The following is a 17715-nucleotide window of genomic DNA, read 5'->3' as shown; positions in this document are numbered from 1 at the left end:
CATGACATTTTTTCACTGATGGGATTTATATTATCTCATTCGAGAAAAGTATTGAGTCAACATTTATCAAGCGCCTTCTGTATTCTGGGCAAGTTTTTGGGAATAGAAGCTGCCCGAGACCAGGTTGTGCCTTTGAGGACCACATGGACACAGACAGACCAGTCTGTGACAGTTTGTTATAGTCTTAATGGACTCACACATGCTGCCTAGGACACTTTCCCTGGATAACTTTCTCCCAGAGACCATTCCCTGATTTCCCAAGGTGAAGTTCAGTGTCCCTTCTACAGGCTCTGCTGTCAACACCTTGTCAGAACTACCCACTAGATGTAAATGCTTTCAAGTCAATAATTGTTCTTTGTGCACTGCTGTCTCCCCAGTGCCTAGCAAGGTGCCTGTCCCAGAGATTGCCTGCAATAAGTTCTTGTGGAGTGAACTGTGTGAATAAACAAAGAATTCGGTAAATCCATGCATCAATAATTGCCACATTACAAATTGCAACCCTTCTCTTATCTATGTCTGTGAAATCAGTGGATCAGCAGGTGAGGAGAGCCTGTCCTGGAGACCCAGGCCCAGAATAAGTCTAATCCTTTAAAGGTGTGCTCATCAGGTAAATGAGAAGCAAAGACCTTCTGCAGGAAGATGGAGTTGGTTCTGCCAGGGCCACACTGCCCCTTCCAGGCAGGAACCCAGACACACCGTCTCCTTCCTCCTGGCTGTTTTTCAGAACTGTTTTCCAAGCCGAAGCTGGAATCTTCCTCCATCCGTCTAGACCAAGGTGAGATGTTGAGCTTGTCATGCTCCATCCCAGGAGCACCTCTAGCCAACTTCACCATCCAGAGGGAAGGCGTGATTGTGTCGCAGGACCAGAACTTCACCAAGATCGCCTTTGAGTGGGACAGTGGCAGGTACACCTGCACTGCAGGCATCGGCAAAGTGGTCAAGAAAAGCAACACAGTCCAGATCACCGTGTGTGGTGAGTGGGTCCTCGCCAGCCCCGAGAGTGGGAGGAAGGGAGCGGATCTCCCGCTGCAGGGCTCTCGGGTCTGAAGGCAGATCAGGCTTAGGGAGGGCAAGAATTGGAGGAAAAGAGGCGGGAAATCGAGAGTCCACACAGAGCAGGAGGGTGTTCCTGCCCAGAGTCCATGTGAGAGGCAATATAAGGAAATCGTCGTTTGTCCGCCAGGATCAAGTTCAAGACTTTATTGCGCCTTCACGCTGATGGTGTGGCCTCAGAATTGACAAGATTCTGGCTGCTGGTGCAGGCGGTCACTTGAAAGGGCAGGGAGGAAACACTGCTGAGTCAGCACTAAATACTAAGATCTAAGTTCCAGAATTTATCCTTATCCTAGCTAATCAGAAGGGGCAGGACTTCTAATGGGCGGACAATAAAGCCGGGCTTTTGGCACTTAAATGTGTATCCGAGATCCAGTTAAAACACAGTAGGTCAGGAGGGGGCCAAATGCTACCCATCCAGCTAGTGCATTGGTGATGCTGATGCTGCTGACCCCTGGACCATGATGTGAATACGAAACCCCCATCAAGCTGTTACTCAATCACCGTGCTACAGTTTCATTGGTGGCTGTGGCTTATCCAGCTGAGATTTTAGTCCCAATTGAACCAGCCTGTTTCCAATTCTCTAAATCCAACTCAAAGGAAAGAATGCAAGAGATGAATGTGGGTCATTATATTTTACTTTTTTTTTTTTTTAATCATTGCTGCTCTTGGGAGGAGGTCACCGGTGATTTCACCTCATAAGGTTTATCAATAAGCTAACTTCAAAAATTGACCTAGAAGAATTCTTATCTCTTGAGGCAGTTAATTTACATATCAGGAATGGCTGAGGCACTGAAAAGAGTTTGTTTCAAAATGTTTTCTGTTTGGGTGCTTTCCATACTTTTCTGTATCTTTGCTTAACACACAGAAAAATACTGTATATGTGTGCATGTAAGAAGTTTTAAAATATAAACATGCACTTATAAGGCTATAGTGATTTCCTTGAATTTGTATCATTCTTTAGTTTGACTAGGGCCCTTCTTTTTCCCTCTCCCTTATTAACACACACACACACACACACACACACACACGCTCTGCATGACAGTCTTGTCTTCTAGAAGTCCCTTAAAAATCAGTAAGCAGGCAGGCATTTGAAATTACCATGGTGACAGAGAAAAACCCAGAGTTTGAAGAAGCAGCGTCTTGGGTTGGATTCATTGCTTCAATCCCATTTGTACAATTTCCCTCTGTTGTTCTAGAAAAGCTCTCCAAGCCCAGGATTTTTCATGATGCCAAGTCTGAGATCATAAAAGGACAGACCATAAGAATCAGCTGCCATTCGATCAATGGAACGTCACCTATTTCTTATCGCCTTTTGAAAGCCACTCGTGATTTAGGAATACAGACGAAGCTCTCCAAGGATCCTGCAGTATTCGAAGACAAACCAACCCAGGATGTAGATTACCAGTGTGCCACACATAACTGCCATTCCCTCCCTGAAATGTTCAGTGAGGTTCTGAGGGTCAAGGTGATAGGTAAGTTGCTGTATTATAAAAAGAAATCATGTCGGGTTGGGGTCTTTGGTCACCTTTGGAGGGTTTGGAGTTGCCCAGGGATTGTGGGGACAAGAAGAGAAATGGGTGATATTTGTGTGAAATCCATAAACCCAATATACATTAAAGCAAACCCCAGTCATGGGTCGGAAAATATGATGCAGCCAGTGTAATCTCTTTTCAGACCTTTCAAGTGAATGGCTAGAATAGCATATGCAGGACTTGAGGAAGCCTGAAGTTGTGTGTTTGGGTTTCCTTAACTCTTGCTCTTTTTCAGTTGAACTGAGAACTATCCCTGAGAATCATAGGCCAGAGCTCTTCTCTGTAGTGGACCCTGGTGGAGCAATTCTGTCATGTGTAGAACCTGTAGCAATCAGAGCTACAGGTGTGATCTCCTGGGAATTGCTAATATGTACCTGGGATTCTCATACTCAAGAGAAATGGGTATGGGTATTTTTCCTTAAATCTCTATCTTGTGCCTCATAGAAGACTTAGGAGCACCATTGCTTGCACTTTTTAGATATTCTGCATCCAGTTGTAAGAAGTTTAATAAGGCATCGTCTTCTCTGTCCTTTATCCCCTTTTGTTTAATGGCTGCGTGATATCATTAACATGGCTTATTAACTGCATATTATGCATGCATTAACCTTGCAAAAAAGAGCCAGAAGAGGGAAGAAGGACATGGTAAGAATGGGTTCTTGTGAAGATTAACCTAGTGGCTGTATCATTGAGAAGAAGTGGAGTTTTCAGGTCTCAGGATACATGAAAAGGCAAATGCTGAACCCCATGTGAATTCATTGGTTAATTGGGGTCAATATTAGTGGCTAACATTTACTGAGCTCTGACCATACATCTAACCCTGTGTGAAGTATTGTAGTGAATTATTCTATTTAAGACCCACAATCACCAGAGAATAGTAGGAGTGGTATTCTTGTTTTACAACGCAGCAACTAAGGCTCAGAGCAAAGAGCTGATGGGTGGTGGTGCTGCCATCTTGGTTTCCTACCCCTGAAAGCTGAAATTGATTCATGGGTGCTTTTCGCGCTTACCTGGGGGTGTCTTTGGAGTCTTAACTGGGAGTTTCCCAACGACTTTATGACCTGCTTCATCCTTTGCTTTTGTTTTTTAAGTTGTGATAAAATATGCACAATGTGAATTTACCCTCTTAGCCATTTTTTAGCGTGGAGTTTGGTGGCATGAAGCACATTCCCATTGTTGGCTAGCTATCACCACTGTCCATCTCCAGTCTTTTCATCTTGCAGCACACACACACACACACACACACACACCCAATAGAACATACAAGTTAGCTTGATAGTTGAGCTGACTAGTCAATAATGCTCAAATTGGTGAGTGAATGGAGGTGTCCCCTAGTATCTTACGTTTAATCAATTAGTGAGGACAGGAGGTGTCCATTACTGCCCTTCTAGGCTAATCAGGGACAGGACCATGAAAAAGGTGGGATGAGAGGACCAACTTAAATGAAAAGCACAAGCCAAGTCCAAGTCACAGCCTGGGAGGAAGGCTGGCCATCGCTGTGGTCACTTTAGGTTCCTTCTCTGTCCCCCTTCTTTACTCAGTCCTAACCCTTTTCCTGCTTTCCAGCCCCGGTGAATGAAGTCAGGCTTTCTATCCTGGCAAGTCAGGAGGTGGAGTCTGGGGAGGAGATTGTGCTTCTATGCACAGTGGCTGAAGGGACCGGTCCGATCACATATAAGTTTTACAAAGAAATGGAGGACAAACCCTTCTATCAAATAGTCACAAATGAAACCAATGCATATTGGCGCAAGACAAAGGTTAGCAAGGAGCAAGAGGGACAGTACTACTGCACGGCTTCCAACAGAGCCAGCCCACAGCGAAGCAGCCCCCAAAGCAACACCCTGGCAGTCAGAGGTGAGTCGGGATCTCAACAGCGGGTACGCGTGGGCTCGAAGGGGCAAGGACACAAATCATACCCCTTGTAAGAGGGAGTGGGTGGGAGGTCAGCTCAGGTGACTGAGGGTCAAGAGACCAACGTCCTCAAGCTCTGTGTCTATAAGTGACAGAAACCCATTCAAATTAACTTGGGTAAAAAAGAGGAGTTGGGTGTTATAAGAAATCAGGAGTATTTCATGAAGTCCAATTCCAAATTCTTGGCAAAAAGACTCTAAATAACCCACTTTGGGTCAAATATTTGCCCACGGGATCCCTGTGGCCAAGGGGATGGGGTCATGCAGAATGGACATGGCTGGGGAGTCCACCTATAGGGGTGAGGGTGGTTTCCTAAAGCAGGAGGAGAGCTGATGAGACACCCCAAAATGGGGTCTACCCCAGCACACTCAGTTTGATCCCTCCTTGAAGATCATAGCTGGCTTTGGATTATAGCAGAAGCAGCAAGTTCCCCACCAACTATGAGTTCAGCATCCCCCAGAGGTAGATGCTAAGGAAAGATACCAGTTATAAGGATTGTAAGAATCAGTCTCCATTTGATGATTTAACCTGATATCATTTCCTGCTGACCCAGGAAGAACCGATGTATTTCTTTCTTTCTTTCTTTCTTTTTCCCCTCCATTTCCAGTCTTTCTTGCCCCATGGAAGAAAGGACTCATTGCAGTTGTCGTCATTGGAGTGATCATCGCCACCTTGATAGTTGGGGCCAAATGCTATTTTCTGAGGAAAGCCAAGGGTGAGCACATTTCCTCCTTCCATTATGACAGGTTGTCCTGGCTGAGAAAGCAGCTCCGATGTATAGTGCCCTAGAGGGAGCTGGGGAGGTGCACCTGGTTTTTCTCCTTGGGGTGTTACCTTGACAACCAAAGATCTAGCCTTGGTGGGTGTGGGGCTTCTGCCGCCCCTGGATGTAGCTAGGCAAAATGAAAGGGGCTGCTTTCCTCCTTGGGCAGGCCAACGAGGGAACGAGGGAACGTGGAGGGAAGTTGCATCTTCATGTGGTCAGAGAAGCTGTTTCTGTGGGGTTTGGCCACTTCCAGTTCTCTAACTGGTAGAGTGTCAAGGACACACATGCACTGAAAGCAACTGCCAGTTGCGCAATGATTTCTACCCTGTGCTTAGGGGCCAAGCATGGGTGGGGAGCCAGGAACACCTGTTGGCACTCAGGACTCAGGTTAGCTAGCCCAGACTCAAGGAAAAAGGCACAGAATCAATGATTTCTGCAAAGAACTTTTTTCATAGGGTAAGGTTGGGTTTTTTGGGGGAGACTCTGGTGCTGGTGCCTGGGATGAGCAGGGGCCGCTGGGATGAGCAGGGGCCGTGTGTTTTTTCTCAGGCAGGAAAACTATAATTCCCTGGGAAGAGACAGGCTCCCAAACAAACCATTCCCAAGTCTGCCGCTGGCCTTGGTCTTCGGCCAGCTTGGAATTAAAAACACAGGGATTGATTTAGCCTTTACTTTTTGAGATTGTCTTGAACCAAAGAAACAGCTGCCCAGTTATCTGATTGATCTGCCCCCCTGTACCATTGCCTCCATCTCCATCACATCTCACAAGCAAAAATCACATCTGGCTCAGAGAGTCACAATGTGGTTTATCTGGGAAGTGATGTGAAATCTCTTTGACCAGGAGAACAACTCCTTCTTTCTCTTCTCTATTTCTCTGAAAAATGTGAATATTCTTAACTTTATTTTCTCTCTCTTTTTTAAATGGGTATGCAAGTCAAATGTCACTGAATTGACTATAACTGTCTGCTGTGGATACAGGCACCTTACCCTGACTTTGGTTTTTCTCTTTCCTTTTTTAAAGCCAAGCAGATGCCCGTGGAGATGTCCAGGTCAGTGTCCTTGTAAGAGGGCGCAGCTGTTTTTGTGGGCATGGGTGGACTTTTCTGTAGGGAGAATCTGGTCATTAGGAAGTTTTCAATGGTTCTTGGCAAAATCAGAAAAAGGAAGAGTTTGTGTGTGTGTGTGTGTGTGTGTGTGTCTTTGTAGAAGACTGCCATCTGTCCTTCCATGGGAGAGAATGGTCTTATTCTGAGATCATGTCCTTCTTAGACTAATATTTGTGAAATCCTCTTTTCCATACCTAATTATAATGGTAATAGAGGAGCATTTAAATTTTTATTTGCTTGGCAAAATAGAATTGGCCTTTTAAAAATATTATTTTACCTTTATCATTCTTGAAAACCAAAATCCAAGGCTATAGAAATTATTGCTGTGTTATGGAGAGAAACCAGCACAGGAGTGCATTCATGAAACTAAGGGCACCAGATAAAGAACTCTTTGGCCCTGTCTCTTAGTTTAACAGTAAAAAATTCAGTCAATCATTTTAGAGCTGAAGAACTTGTTAGTTTTCCAAATGGAAGAGTGAAGCTTTCTTTCCTTTGGAAAGCTCCTTCTACTTTCTCATGATCTTCCTTTATCGATTTTGTTAATTTGGGGTTAGAGAGGGGGGGAAATATATGTGTGTGTGTGTGTGTGTGTGTGTGTGTGTGTGTGTGTGTATATGAATGATATATTTATTTATATATAATATATTATGTTTAGACTGTATTTCATTATATTTAAAAATAATTCTATGTTTTGTTATTTTTTTTCCTCCTTTTGAACTTTCATTTTAAGGCCAGCAGTACCACTTCTGAACTCCAACAATGAGAAGGTGTTGGACCCCAATATCGAAGCCAACAGCCATTATGGTAAAGTCCTGGTTTCCTTCAGTTGCCAAGAGTTTTACCAACTAAAGTGGGTGGGGTTAGAGTTAGAAGGGAAACCCTGGCTTCCAGCAGGGGTACTTATCTAATCAGGCATTAGACGGTGAGCTAATAAGCAAAACAAAAACTTTAAAGGAAAGAAGACAGAACATTTTATTCTATTTTCACCACCTTCTAAACTTCCTGTTGAATGAAACCTGGAGAAAACGCTAATGCCTTGTAGCCTTCAGATACTTCGAATACTACCCATGAGAAACAGCCTGCATGTATAAGGCAGGGACCAGAGAGAAGATTAGAGCCCGGATAAAACCTCTTCTCAGGTGGAATTGCCACAAGCACAAGATACTTGTTTTGAGTTTTATCCCAAGCTTACAGGTCTACGCAACAGTGTGGGTGGACAATCCCAGCAGTTCTTAATCCTGTTACATCTGTGAAAAAGTTGCCCAAGCAATTTAGCAACCCCCATTGGGCTATAATTATGTCCCACAAAAGTCCTGTCCCAAATCATTTTTGGAACAATTCTCTTTCTTTATCAGCAGTTTTGGAAATAGAATGCCTATGTTCTTTTCCAATTCTGTAACAATGTCTCACAAAATAAGGTATTTCTTTCAATTCTGTAACAATGTCTCACAAAATAAGGTATTTCTTTTCTTTCTTTCTTTTTTGTAGTTGTAGATGGACAGAATGCCTTTATTTTATTTGTTTATTTTTATGTGATGCTGAGGATTGAACCCAGTGCCTCATGCATGCTAGGCAAGTGCTCTACCACTGAGCCACAGCCCCAGCCCAAAATAAGGTGTTTCTAAGATATATATTTTACAGGGAGATAATTTACTCGAGAGATATGTTTTAAGAATTGAGCAGGGGCCCAGGTATGGTGGTGCATGCCTGTACATCCTAGCGAATCGAGAGGTTGAAGGGAGGATAGCAAGTTCAAGACCAACCTGAGCAATTTAACGAGGCCCTAGGCAACTTAGCAAGACCCTGTCTCAATATAAAATAAAATAAAAAGAATTGAGTAGGGGGCTGGTGGTGTAGCTCAGTGAGAGATGCTCACTTAGCATGGGCGGGGCTCTGGGTTCCATCCTCGGCACTACAGAAAAAAAGGAAAGCAAAAGAAGTCAGGTGTGGAGGCACAGGCCTGAAATCCCAGTGACTCAGGAGGCTGAGGCCAGCCTGGGCAACTTAGTGAGACCCTATCTCAAAATAAAATTTGAACAACAGTGGTGGGGGAAGATGTAGTCAGTGGTAGAGTGCTTGCCTAGCGTGCACAAGGCCCTGGGTTCAATCCCTAGTACTGGAAAAAAGAAAAAAGAACCAGAGAAACTGTTTTCAAAAAATGTACTGAATATTTTGAACAAAGTAATCTACTGTTATAGAGAAAATAATGCCTTTTTGGTATAAGGGGGGCTCTGTTGGTATATTGTATCATTGCCACTAAATTCAGCAGTGCTTTATGTTGATATAGTTATATTAAAATATAGGATTTTCTTCTAACTTTTCAAAATGTAGGAAATACTCCATTTCTTACATTCTCTTGTCTCTGTTCTCTTGTTCTTATTCTCTTGTTCTTATTCTCTTGTCTCTGCATGGATTTTATGATTTTAATAATCATAATATCAATTAGTTCAAATACATGATAGAAAATCTTGTGTTCTTCAAGAATAGTATTTATAACATTTGTAAGAATTATCTTTTTAAAATATTTTTTTTAGTTGTTGATGAACCTTTTATTTATTTACATGTGGTGCTGAGAATTGAACCCAGTGCCTCATGCATGCTAGGCAAGCACTCCACCACTGAGCTGTACCCCTACCCCCAAAGGTTTTTGTTTGTTTATTTGTTTTTTAATCTATACCCACTAAGGTGATATCAATCCAATCTCCAACCAGAGAGGGTTACTTAACCAGTCTCCTTCATGTTTGTCATTACTGACTGGTTCCCTTCAAGAAAGAGAATAGTCTAGAAATCAAGCTATTTGCTCACATTGAACAATTCTGAATTCCCAACAAAAGTGCCCCTCCCCTACCCGTGCCTCTCACCCTTTGATGGTAGGGGTTCCACTGGTATTAGGAGAAGACCACCTAGCAGGTCTTGGGGTCCACAGGGAAACCAAGGAGGAGACCCAGAGACATGACTCTTAGTCACTTACACCACTAAAGAAGTCATGCTTGACTATGTGAGTGGAATTGAATTTTTTTAAAATTATAGAAAATGAGAATTTCCGTTATCACTCATCCTAACTAATGGTTATTTTTTAATTAGGTTATGGCGATGATGTTGGAAACCATGCAATGAAACCACTAAATGAAAATAAAGGTAATTATCTAAGAGTTTTATTAGAAACTTTCACATAAAAAAAAAAACAACAAAAAAAACCCCATAGGTAGCTGGGCACCGTGGTGCATACCTGTAATCCCAGTGGCTCGGGAAGCTGAGGCAGGAGGATCGAGAGTTCAAAGCCAGCCTCAGCAAAAGCAAGGTGCCAAGCAACTCAATGAGACCCTGTCCCTCAATAAAATACAAAATAGGGCTGGGGATGTGGCTCAGTGGTTGAATGCCCCTGAGTCAGTAACTCCTCCCTAAGGGGGAAAAAAAAAAAAAAGACCCACAGGAAAAGAAAACTAAAACTTGAAGGTGACTAGATAACCTCCCAGACCTCGTGATGACTCTGTGACTAACTGGTGTGTAAGATGGAGATGATTAAGTGCTTCCTTTAAAGATGCTACCTAATATCCTTAGTGATAACCAACTTAAGGGTGAGTGGGTCATATCTAAAAAGCAATGTCCAGATTCAGAGGGAACTATCAAATAAGGAAGCAGGATGTCCTCCTCTTGGGTAGTTGACTTGGATATTCTTTTTTTTTTTTTTTTTTATGCTGGGGATTGAACCCATGGGTGGCTTTTACCACTGAGTTACATCCCCAGCTATTTGTTTGTTTGTTTGTCTATTTATTTATTTGTTTGTTTATTTAATTTTATTTTAAGACAGGGTCTTAGTGAGTTGCTGAGGCAACTTTGTCCTTGAACTTGTGATCCTCCTGCCTCAGCCTCCCAAGTTTCTGGGATTACAGTTGTCTACAATGCCTGGACAACTTGGAGATTTTTCAAGATGATCAACAATAGATAGTGTGCTTCTGACTAAAACTCAGTGGAGTCAGACTAAATCATCTTTCATCAAGTTCCTTTCCCTCTAGGCTGCAATCATGGGAGTTAAAACTCCTAAAGATATAAAAGAATTCTGTAAAGCCCTGTTTTTGTAAAGTATCCTTGACTACAGCATCATTGTGTAGTTGCTGGTGAGAATTCCTGATTCTTTAAGCCTTAAAAAAAACATAATAAAAATATTCTGAGTTGAAAACACACCAATTTCCCAGATTTCTGGCAGCACCCGGAGAGATTTCATTACCTTGTCTGCCTCAGACACTCAAAGCATCTTGGGGCTGCTGAGCCTGCTCCTGAGGTCCTTTCCTGCATGCTGGGGATGGCATAGAAAGCATCGCAGCATGGAAGGGTCAGGTGTTTGGAGGGAGCCTGAATGGGAGTTCATTGTCATGGCTGATCTTGAGCTATTTTCTGTATCCTCTGACCTGTTATGAGTCCACTCACCTGGACCTCTGCCGCAGGATCCATCCACATCCAAGTGAACAGGGAGTCCCAGGCCAGTGGCGGGCTCCTCCTGCCTTTCTAGTCTGAGGTTTCTTGTCCACTTAGAATGGAGCTCCACCTGCATCTAGCCGCTCCCCTCCACATTCAGAAGACTTTAATAATTGGAATAAAAATCTCTAAGGTAGCCCAATACCCCCAAGGGAGATGCTGTCTAAACAGGGTGCTGTGGTTCCTTTGAACAGATTCTCTGAGCTCAGACGTGGAGTACACAGAGGTGGAAGTGTCCCCAGTGGAGCCCCATCAAGGTAAGCCCCACCCCCCAGTGAGCCAAGCCCATGCTTTGCTCTTGATTTGGATATAGGCACCACATTGGGGGTGCTGTGCCTATTGAGAAGCGTCTCTCTGAAGGGAGGTGGTCAGCAGATCTACAGGATGTGCCTAAGGCAGGAGCTGTAAAATTTCAATAACTGTTAGTTATGAAGCTATGAATAATGGTAACACATGTTGAGGGTTCACTATGCATGTGCCAGGAGATGACTGAGGGCCGAGCAAGTTGTTCCTCTGGAAGGGACCTTGAGAGCAGCCTCACTTTGAGGTGTTCAGTTCCTCCCAGAAGTGACCCCTTGCCCACAAGCAGTATGTTCCTAAAAAGTGGCCTATGCAGACTGAACATGTGTCAATCATTGCACGTGTTAAGGTATGGGATTTGCTCTTTAGAGGGTCGCTTTTGAAAGCACAGAATCCCATCCCGTGGGAATGGTGGCATTGGATTTATGCCTCAGCTTAAATAAAAGTAATGTGCCAATGAAGTGAAAATGTGCATGGTATTCTGTCTTGGGCAGGCCACCTGGAAGTCCCCATCTCTGGTTCAGTGCTGGGAGACTGACGGAAAGTGGGCCAGTCCACAGCAAATGCCAGAACATCAATCTTAGTTTCTTTTGGCACCAATCAAAAACCATGCTTCTCCTAGTCCTCCCCCTCCTCAGCTCCCTCAAGGTTCTTGCATGCTCAAGGAAACAGCCATCAAGAACCTTCCGGCCCTGCTGGGGTGCTCCTTAGGACCCTTGCCATCCGTCTCCCTTCCTGCTCAGGCTACAGCCAGGCTGTTCTCGGCCAGGAGAGCCTGGGCAGTTTTCCAGGCTGGGTCTGCCTGTCATTAACCAGAGCCATGTGGTCTTGGCCACGTCCTGAAGCCATCTCTTGCTCTGGGAGGAGTTCTGGAGTCCTTCCTAACTTTCTTGTTTAGCATGGTTTGGGCACCATGCCAATGGGTGCGTGCACAGAACATTTCTGAGAAAGCTGTCCCATGCAGTCCCTGCGCTACATGCTGTACTCTGGGCCCCTTTCCCATGGTGTTCCATCAGACTAGTCCTTGGAGCTGTGGATTGCTCAGTCTGCACCAATGACAAGTATCCCACTTCCAAGTCCCAAATGGACCCAAGAGGAGGGAGGGACACCGCAGCCTTGATTACCTCCTCTTTTTTGTTTTCTTGTAAAGTGATTCACTTATTGAGCAGAGATGAGACCCACGAGGGCCCAGCTCTGTGCAAGAAGCAAAGGCACAGCCAGCCTCCTCCTCAGGGAGGGTCTCCTCAGGGGCAGCCAGGAAAACAGGGAAGCAAAGCAACAGATCCCATCAGACAGTCCTAAGTGCTGGAAAAGAGCAAAACCGGGTGCAGAGAAGGCATAAAAGGGGACACTCTTTGAGGGCTGACATTTAAGCTGAGTCCTGAAAGAGGCAAAGAAGGTGATCCTCCAAAGAAGGAGGGTTGGGGGACCCAGGAAATAGTCAGGGCAGTGTGTGGTAATGCAGAGCTTGGCTCCTTTAAGATCTGTAAGGAGGCCTGTGTGTCTGCAGAGAGGGACAGATAGACAGGACAGATGAGGTGAATGAAGCTGGGGAGGATGGAGTTGGGGCTGGATGCATGCAGGACCTCTGGGGTTTTCTTTGCATCTTATTCTAAAAGGATTAAGGAGCCTTTGGAAGCTTTAGGCAGGGAAGTGTCAGGTTCCACTGTCCTTCTGGAAGATCCTCGTGGCCAACATAGAAAGTGGGGCAGGCGTGGAGCCTAGGGTGGGACCAAAATGTTGGCAATGAATGGACTCTAGATATATTTTGGAGATAGATCATAGCATGTGATGACAATTTAGTGACCAGGACAGGAGAGACTAGAATCACTGCATGTTCCTGGATGGAGCAGTTGCAGGCACGGTTGTGATGGCCGAGGTTGGGAGGAACAAGCTCCTAGCCACATCTGATTCAGCTGGTGGAGTTTGACATGCCCAAGAGATACCCAGGAGGAGAGAGCACAGGGTCTGGTGCTCAGGAGGGACCCCACTTGGGCCGGGAAGGGTGGGACTGTGGAAGACACCCCAACACCCTGAGCTTGGTGCGCCAGCTCCATTGCTCTGCATCCTGGGCTTGGCCCCGTGAGTGACAGCTTACTTCCTCTTAAGAGGATGTCAGACTCAGAAGGAAAGGGAATGGATAACAAGAGGGCAGCGCTGCTCAAAGATTTTGAACATAAGTGGAAAAACACTGTTCTCCTCTTGGTTCGTGACCCTCCACACTCCACTGAGTGCTCCAGTCGGCAGTGAAGCCAGAGGACAGGGGAGAGGGAGTTACAGTGATGCTCCCCTGCCACCCGGGGCACCAGGCTTCAGATCCTCCCATGGAGGGCCAGGCCCTGCCTCTGCTTCACAGCTTACTGGGCCAAGGTGCCTGGGAGGCTTTGGGTGTAAGGAAGCTGAAAGGAAAAAGGAAGCCATGTTCTGCCCTTGGAAAATGTCCTTTTGCCATTCCTTGGGGAACGGCTATGGAGATTTCCATGATAGGGTGAGGCAGGTGATTGCCTTGGGTGTTCCCTGCCAAGCGGTGCGGCTACAGGTTGCAGCCAAACCAACTTGTTGCCTTTCCAAACTTGCACAAACGTACCACATGCATAGTGTGGGCCCTGTGTAGAGCTGGCGTGAGGGTCACTTGGGTGGCAATGGGGAGATTCCAGAGGACTCAAATTGAGTTCTCTTGTCCCAGCCTCTCCTTGAGGCTAAGGTGTAGTGGGGATGCCAGGCCTGAGCCTCCAGGGTCAGCCCCTGCCTTCCCATAGGTGGGAGTGGGCATTACTAGGCGAGGGCTTTGTGGGTTCAAGGCAAATGGTGAGTGAACTTGACCTGGTCTTGGCCAATTCAGTCCCCCTTTCTTCAGGCCTCCCCTCCTCCAACTATAGAGGAGGGGATGGGGACCTTGTCCAACTCTAATCCTTGCTGGCCGCTGACCAAGTGGTCACAGGGGGTGGAGGAGGGGCGGGAAGGAACTCGTTAAATCCTGGTTTGCTGCCTGTTTGCTCTGGGGCCGACTGCTGGGAAAACCCCATGACGTTGAGCCTTCTCTGCCTCCGTTAACATAGAAAAACAGAAGCCAAAATAAAGCCCTCTCCGGAAACATTGCTGACAGCAGAGACAAACACCCTGCTAACCTGGTTTAGTCATTAGCAGGCAGCTGCTGCCACGGGGCTGCAAGAGGAGGGGAGTCAGCGATCAGCTGCACCCCACCCTTTGCTGAGCTGGGCAGAACCAGGTAGGCAGGCGGCAGTAGAGGCCGGGGTGCAGCTCTGCCTAGAAATAGAAATGGCCCTGCTGCCCTGAGCTATGAGGTGACGGGGAGGGAGTCAAGTACAGTAACTCAGGTCCACAAAGTGTGTCCCCAGGATGATCAGAGAAGTCTCCTGGCCATGTCTTTGTGCCCCAGGACAGTGGAGTTCTCAGGGTATCCAAGCTCCCCGGCTTGGCCACCAACTCTACCCCTCGCTGTGCCCTTCTCCCCTAACTCCACTGTGGATCCGGGTCAGAGGTGAGCTGGCAGTGACCCCCATGCACAGCACCCTGTGGCATTTATCACAGCGTTAGGCTATGAGCACCCTGTGCCCACCTGCCTGCTCCACATCCTGGAACTTCTGAAAGCTGAGATCAGATCTGACCCGCTTTCCTCCCTCCACAGTGCAGGGCACACAGAGCGCCTAGGGTTATGTTGAATGGGTGACTTCCCCGGGCCTGACATTGAACAGAGGGTCCCTTGGGGATGTGGAGAATTGGCTAACAGATTTGGGGCTCCTAGAACTTCCCTCTATATCACCAAACTAGAGTGGAGTGTTGTGTGGGCATCTCTGCTGTGCCTCCTGAGTTCTCCTGAAGCAGGCATCCTGCAGTGAGAAGCCTGGTACCTCTGCCACTCCACCGAGCTCCAACCTCTGCCTGAGGGGAATCACTCTGAAGTCTTCAACAAGGCTTTTGTCACCCCATATGCCTCAACTTTGACTGTGGGGACTGGGCCATCTCCAGACTTTCCCCTGGCATACAGTTCTTCGCTCAGGAACCATAAGTACTCAGTGTCCAGTGAAAGAGATTTCAGTCCTAACCCATCCCCAAAGAAGCCCAGATTCCTCTGGCAGCATGTTCTCTAGCTGATAGTTGGGAAAACCTGAGAGACAGGGCTGATTATGCCAAGACCTGCCTGAAGCTCAGGGGTTCTGAGGTAGAGACACCTGCAGGATATTGGCTGGCACTTGCACTGTCATATCAAACTATGACAGGTGCCCCCAGGTGACTGTGCGAGGCCTGGGAATGGAAAGTACTCAGGACCTCAGCCACTGGCCTGGAGGAGCTCAGGGCCTACCAGAGGAGTCAATGGGAACAGAGTCAATGTGCTATAGGTAAATGTCCCCAAAGTGTAGTGGGAGCACAGGGGCCCAGGTAGCTGACTAGGATATGAGCAAAGGGATGTGTGAGGGTGTGTGAGGTGCATACAGGAATACAGGGGCAAAGCTGGGCCAGAGTCTTGGAGGAAAGGACAGAGAGGAAGGACAGTGTCAGCTTGGATGTGAGTGGGGTAAGGACGGGAGAAGGCTGTCCCTGGAGCATGGGGCGTAGAGGTATCGCAATGCAGTTATAGACCCTGGTGTGCCCTTAGGAGAGAAATTTCCCCACGACACTGTGATGGCAAGAAGCATCTTACTCTGCCTGGGGGCCTCCTTTCTACAATGAGACTTCCTGGTTTTTTGAGCAAAGAGGAGCTAGGGAAGTGGCCAGTTCCATCCTGTTTCCTCAGGGTTCCTGGGTGTGCCTGGGTGTGGATATGGTGTGTGAGTGTATACACATGGTGTGCATGCCTGTATGTACACAGTTTGTGTGTGCCTGCTTAAGGGTGCAACAATGTGTGTCTATGAGTGCGTGTGGACATGGGGTGCGTGTACGTGTTTCTCTGTACCTGTCTGGTTTGCTCCACACCCAGGTTGGTCATCTTGTCCTCTATTCTGAAAGGATCTAACCCAGAGGATCTCAGCCCCAGTTGCACATTAGAATCCCCTGGGGACTCCTACTAACACCAGTGCCAGGGCCTACCCCAGGCCCGTCAGCGAGACTGTGGGGGCCCAGGTGCTGGCACTGAAAGCAGCCACCTAGTCACCTAGAACTGTAGGCGGTCTTTGGTCCCAGCTAATTCTCATAGTCACCAAAAATGCCAGTCTCCACCCCAGAACTCAGGACCTGGTTCTGCTCTGGGCTCTGTGGGGATGGGGCAGAGCAGCTGGCACAGAGTTGCGGCTTCAGGGAAAGGGGGATGGGCTGCTGAGCTGGGGCGCAGGCCTGTGTGGATCCCCTCCCATTGGCCCCTCAGGCTCAAGGTTCCTCTGCACAGGTGGCCCTGCCCCACAATGGCCTGTTGACCTCCTACTTCAGCCCAAGAGTGACCCTGGTTAGGCTGGGACCTTCAGAAGTCGAGGAATGACAAAGTCTCAATGCTTGGCTGTGGGCACTGCTGGGGTGGGGGATGGTATAGCCGTGGGCTGGCCTGGGACCCAGAGGCAGCTACTGACTTGTGCCTGGTCCCTTTTTCAGCTCTGGGAACGAAGGGGACAGAGACGGTGTACAGTGAGATCCGGAAGTCCAACCCCAGTGAGTGAGGGGCCCCTGGTTTCTCCTCGGTGTGTGGGTGGGGGCTGGAGTCACAGATGGGGCCTTGGGAGTGGGGAGGGGAAAGAGGAAGCAAAGAAGGTACAAAGGGCGTCACCTCTTGCACCAGGGTTTCTTTCTCCCCTTCACCCACTGCTGCTTTTGCTGTGTCTGTTGTCAGCAAGCGCTTACTGACCCTAGAGAGGCCACGCTGCACAGCCTACATACATACCCTGGTGAGGCCAGTGAGCCTCCCTTGCTCCCTCATGGGACTGGGGGCCAGGGCTACCCAAGGCCTTAGGCAGAATCAAGAGCTGTGCTTTGAAGATGCTCTAGTGGCGGCTCCGGGGCTGGGGTGGGCTTATGGATCTGCTTCCACTTCCTTTCCTTTGTGCCCAGCCTTAAGTCAGCCCCCTCACTACCCGCTTCTCTCTGAAGAACACAGTTGAAATCGGGGAAGCTGGGGAAGCACCCCAAAATTGTGTTTTTATTGAATTATTGTATTCAATTCTGGTGAAATGGAATCCACAAAGAGTACTTTAAATTCTGAAAGGAAGTCAGCAGCCCAAAGACACAAACAGGCCTGGGGATGTAACTCGATGGTAGAGCATTTGCCCAGCCTGTACAGGCCCTGGATTCAGTCCCCAGCACTGGGCGGGGGAGGGGACCATAGAGGTACAAAAGGTATAAACATCTACCTCTGAATCTCTTGCTTTGTACAGTAGACATTTATGTAAGTGAATTCTTTGAAATGGAGTCCTTAACAGCTGAAGAACACCTGTAAAAAGTGCTACTCAGAGTGGTTCATGAACCAGCAGCAGCAGCAGCAGCAATCTCGGTCAGACCCACATCCACTGAATCAGATTCTCCGGAATCTGAACTCAAGCTCTCAGGGGTTTCTGATGCTGCCCACATTTGAGAAGCTCGCTCTCTCTCTCTCTCTCTCTCTCTCTCTCTCTCTCTCTCTCTCTCT

The 17715-nt window shown here is 47.2% G+C and overlaps 1 protein-coding gene and 1 long non-coding RNA gene across 4 annotated transcripts in view; one reads left to right on the top strand and one right to left on the bottom strand.

Moving 5' to 3' along the window:
- Pecam1 (platelet and endothelial cell adhesion molecule 1) overlaps window positions 1-17715 on the top strand; it is a 46605-nt gene that overhangs the window by 16227 nt on the left and 12663 nt on the right. For 2 of the 3 annotated variants that reach the window (XM_015504822.2, XM_015504821.2), the window contains exons 6-14: window positions 725-973; window positions 2253-2528; window positions 4152-4439; window positions 5104-5211; window positions 6284-6311; window positions 7099-7172; window positions 9453-9506; window positions 11039-11101; window positions 16689-16745. In XM_015504822.2, the coding sequence (XP_015360308.1) occupies window positions 725-973; window positions 2253-2528; window positions 4152-4439; window positions 5104-5211; window positions 6284-6311; window positions 7099-7172; window positions 9453-9506; window positions 11039-11101; window positions 16689-16745 (1197 nt within the window). The remainder of the gene's footprint in view (window positions 1-724; window positions 974-2252; window positions 2529-4151; window positions 4440-5103; window positions 5212-6283; window positions 6312-7098; window positions 7173-9452; window positions 9507-11038; window positions 11102-16688; window positions 16746-17715) is intronic. The other variant, XM_048798163.1, reaches the window with a different exon arrangement.
- Window positions 2055-17715, bottom strand: part of LOC125615082 — a 22296-nt gene continuing 6635 nt past the window's right edge. The window contains exon 3 of the long non-coding RNA XR_007345638.1: window positions 2055-2195. This is a non-coding gene — a long non-coding RNA (uncharacterized LOC125615082). The remainder of the gene's footprint in view (window positions 2196-17715) is intronic.

Source organism: Marmota marmota, unplaced genomic scaffold, assembly GCF_001458135.2.
Source record: "Marmota marmota marmota unplaced genomic scaffold, marMar, whole genome shotgun sequence".
NCBI lineage: Eukaryota > Metazoa > Chordata > Mammalia > Rodentia > Sciuridae > Marmota > Marmota marmota.
This window is presented reverse-complemented; position numbering and strand designations above follow the sequence as displayed.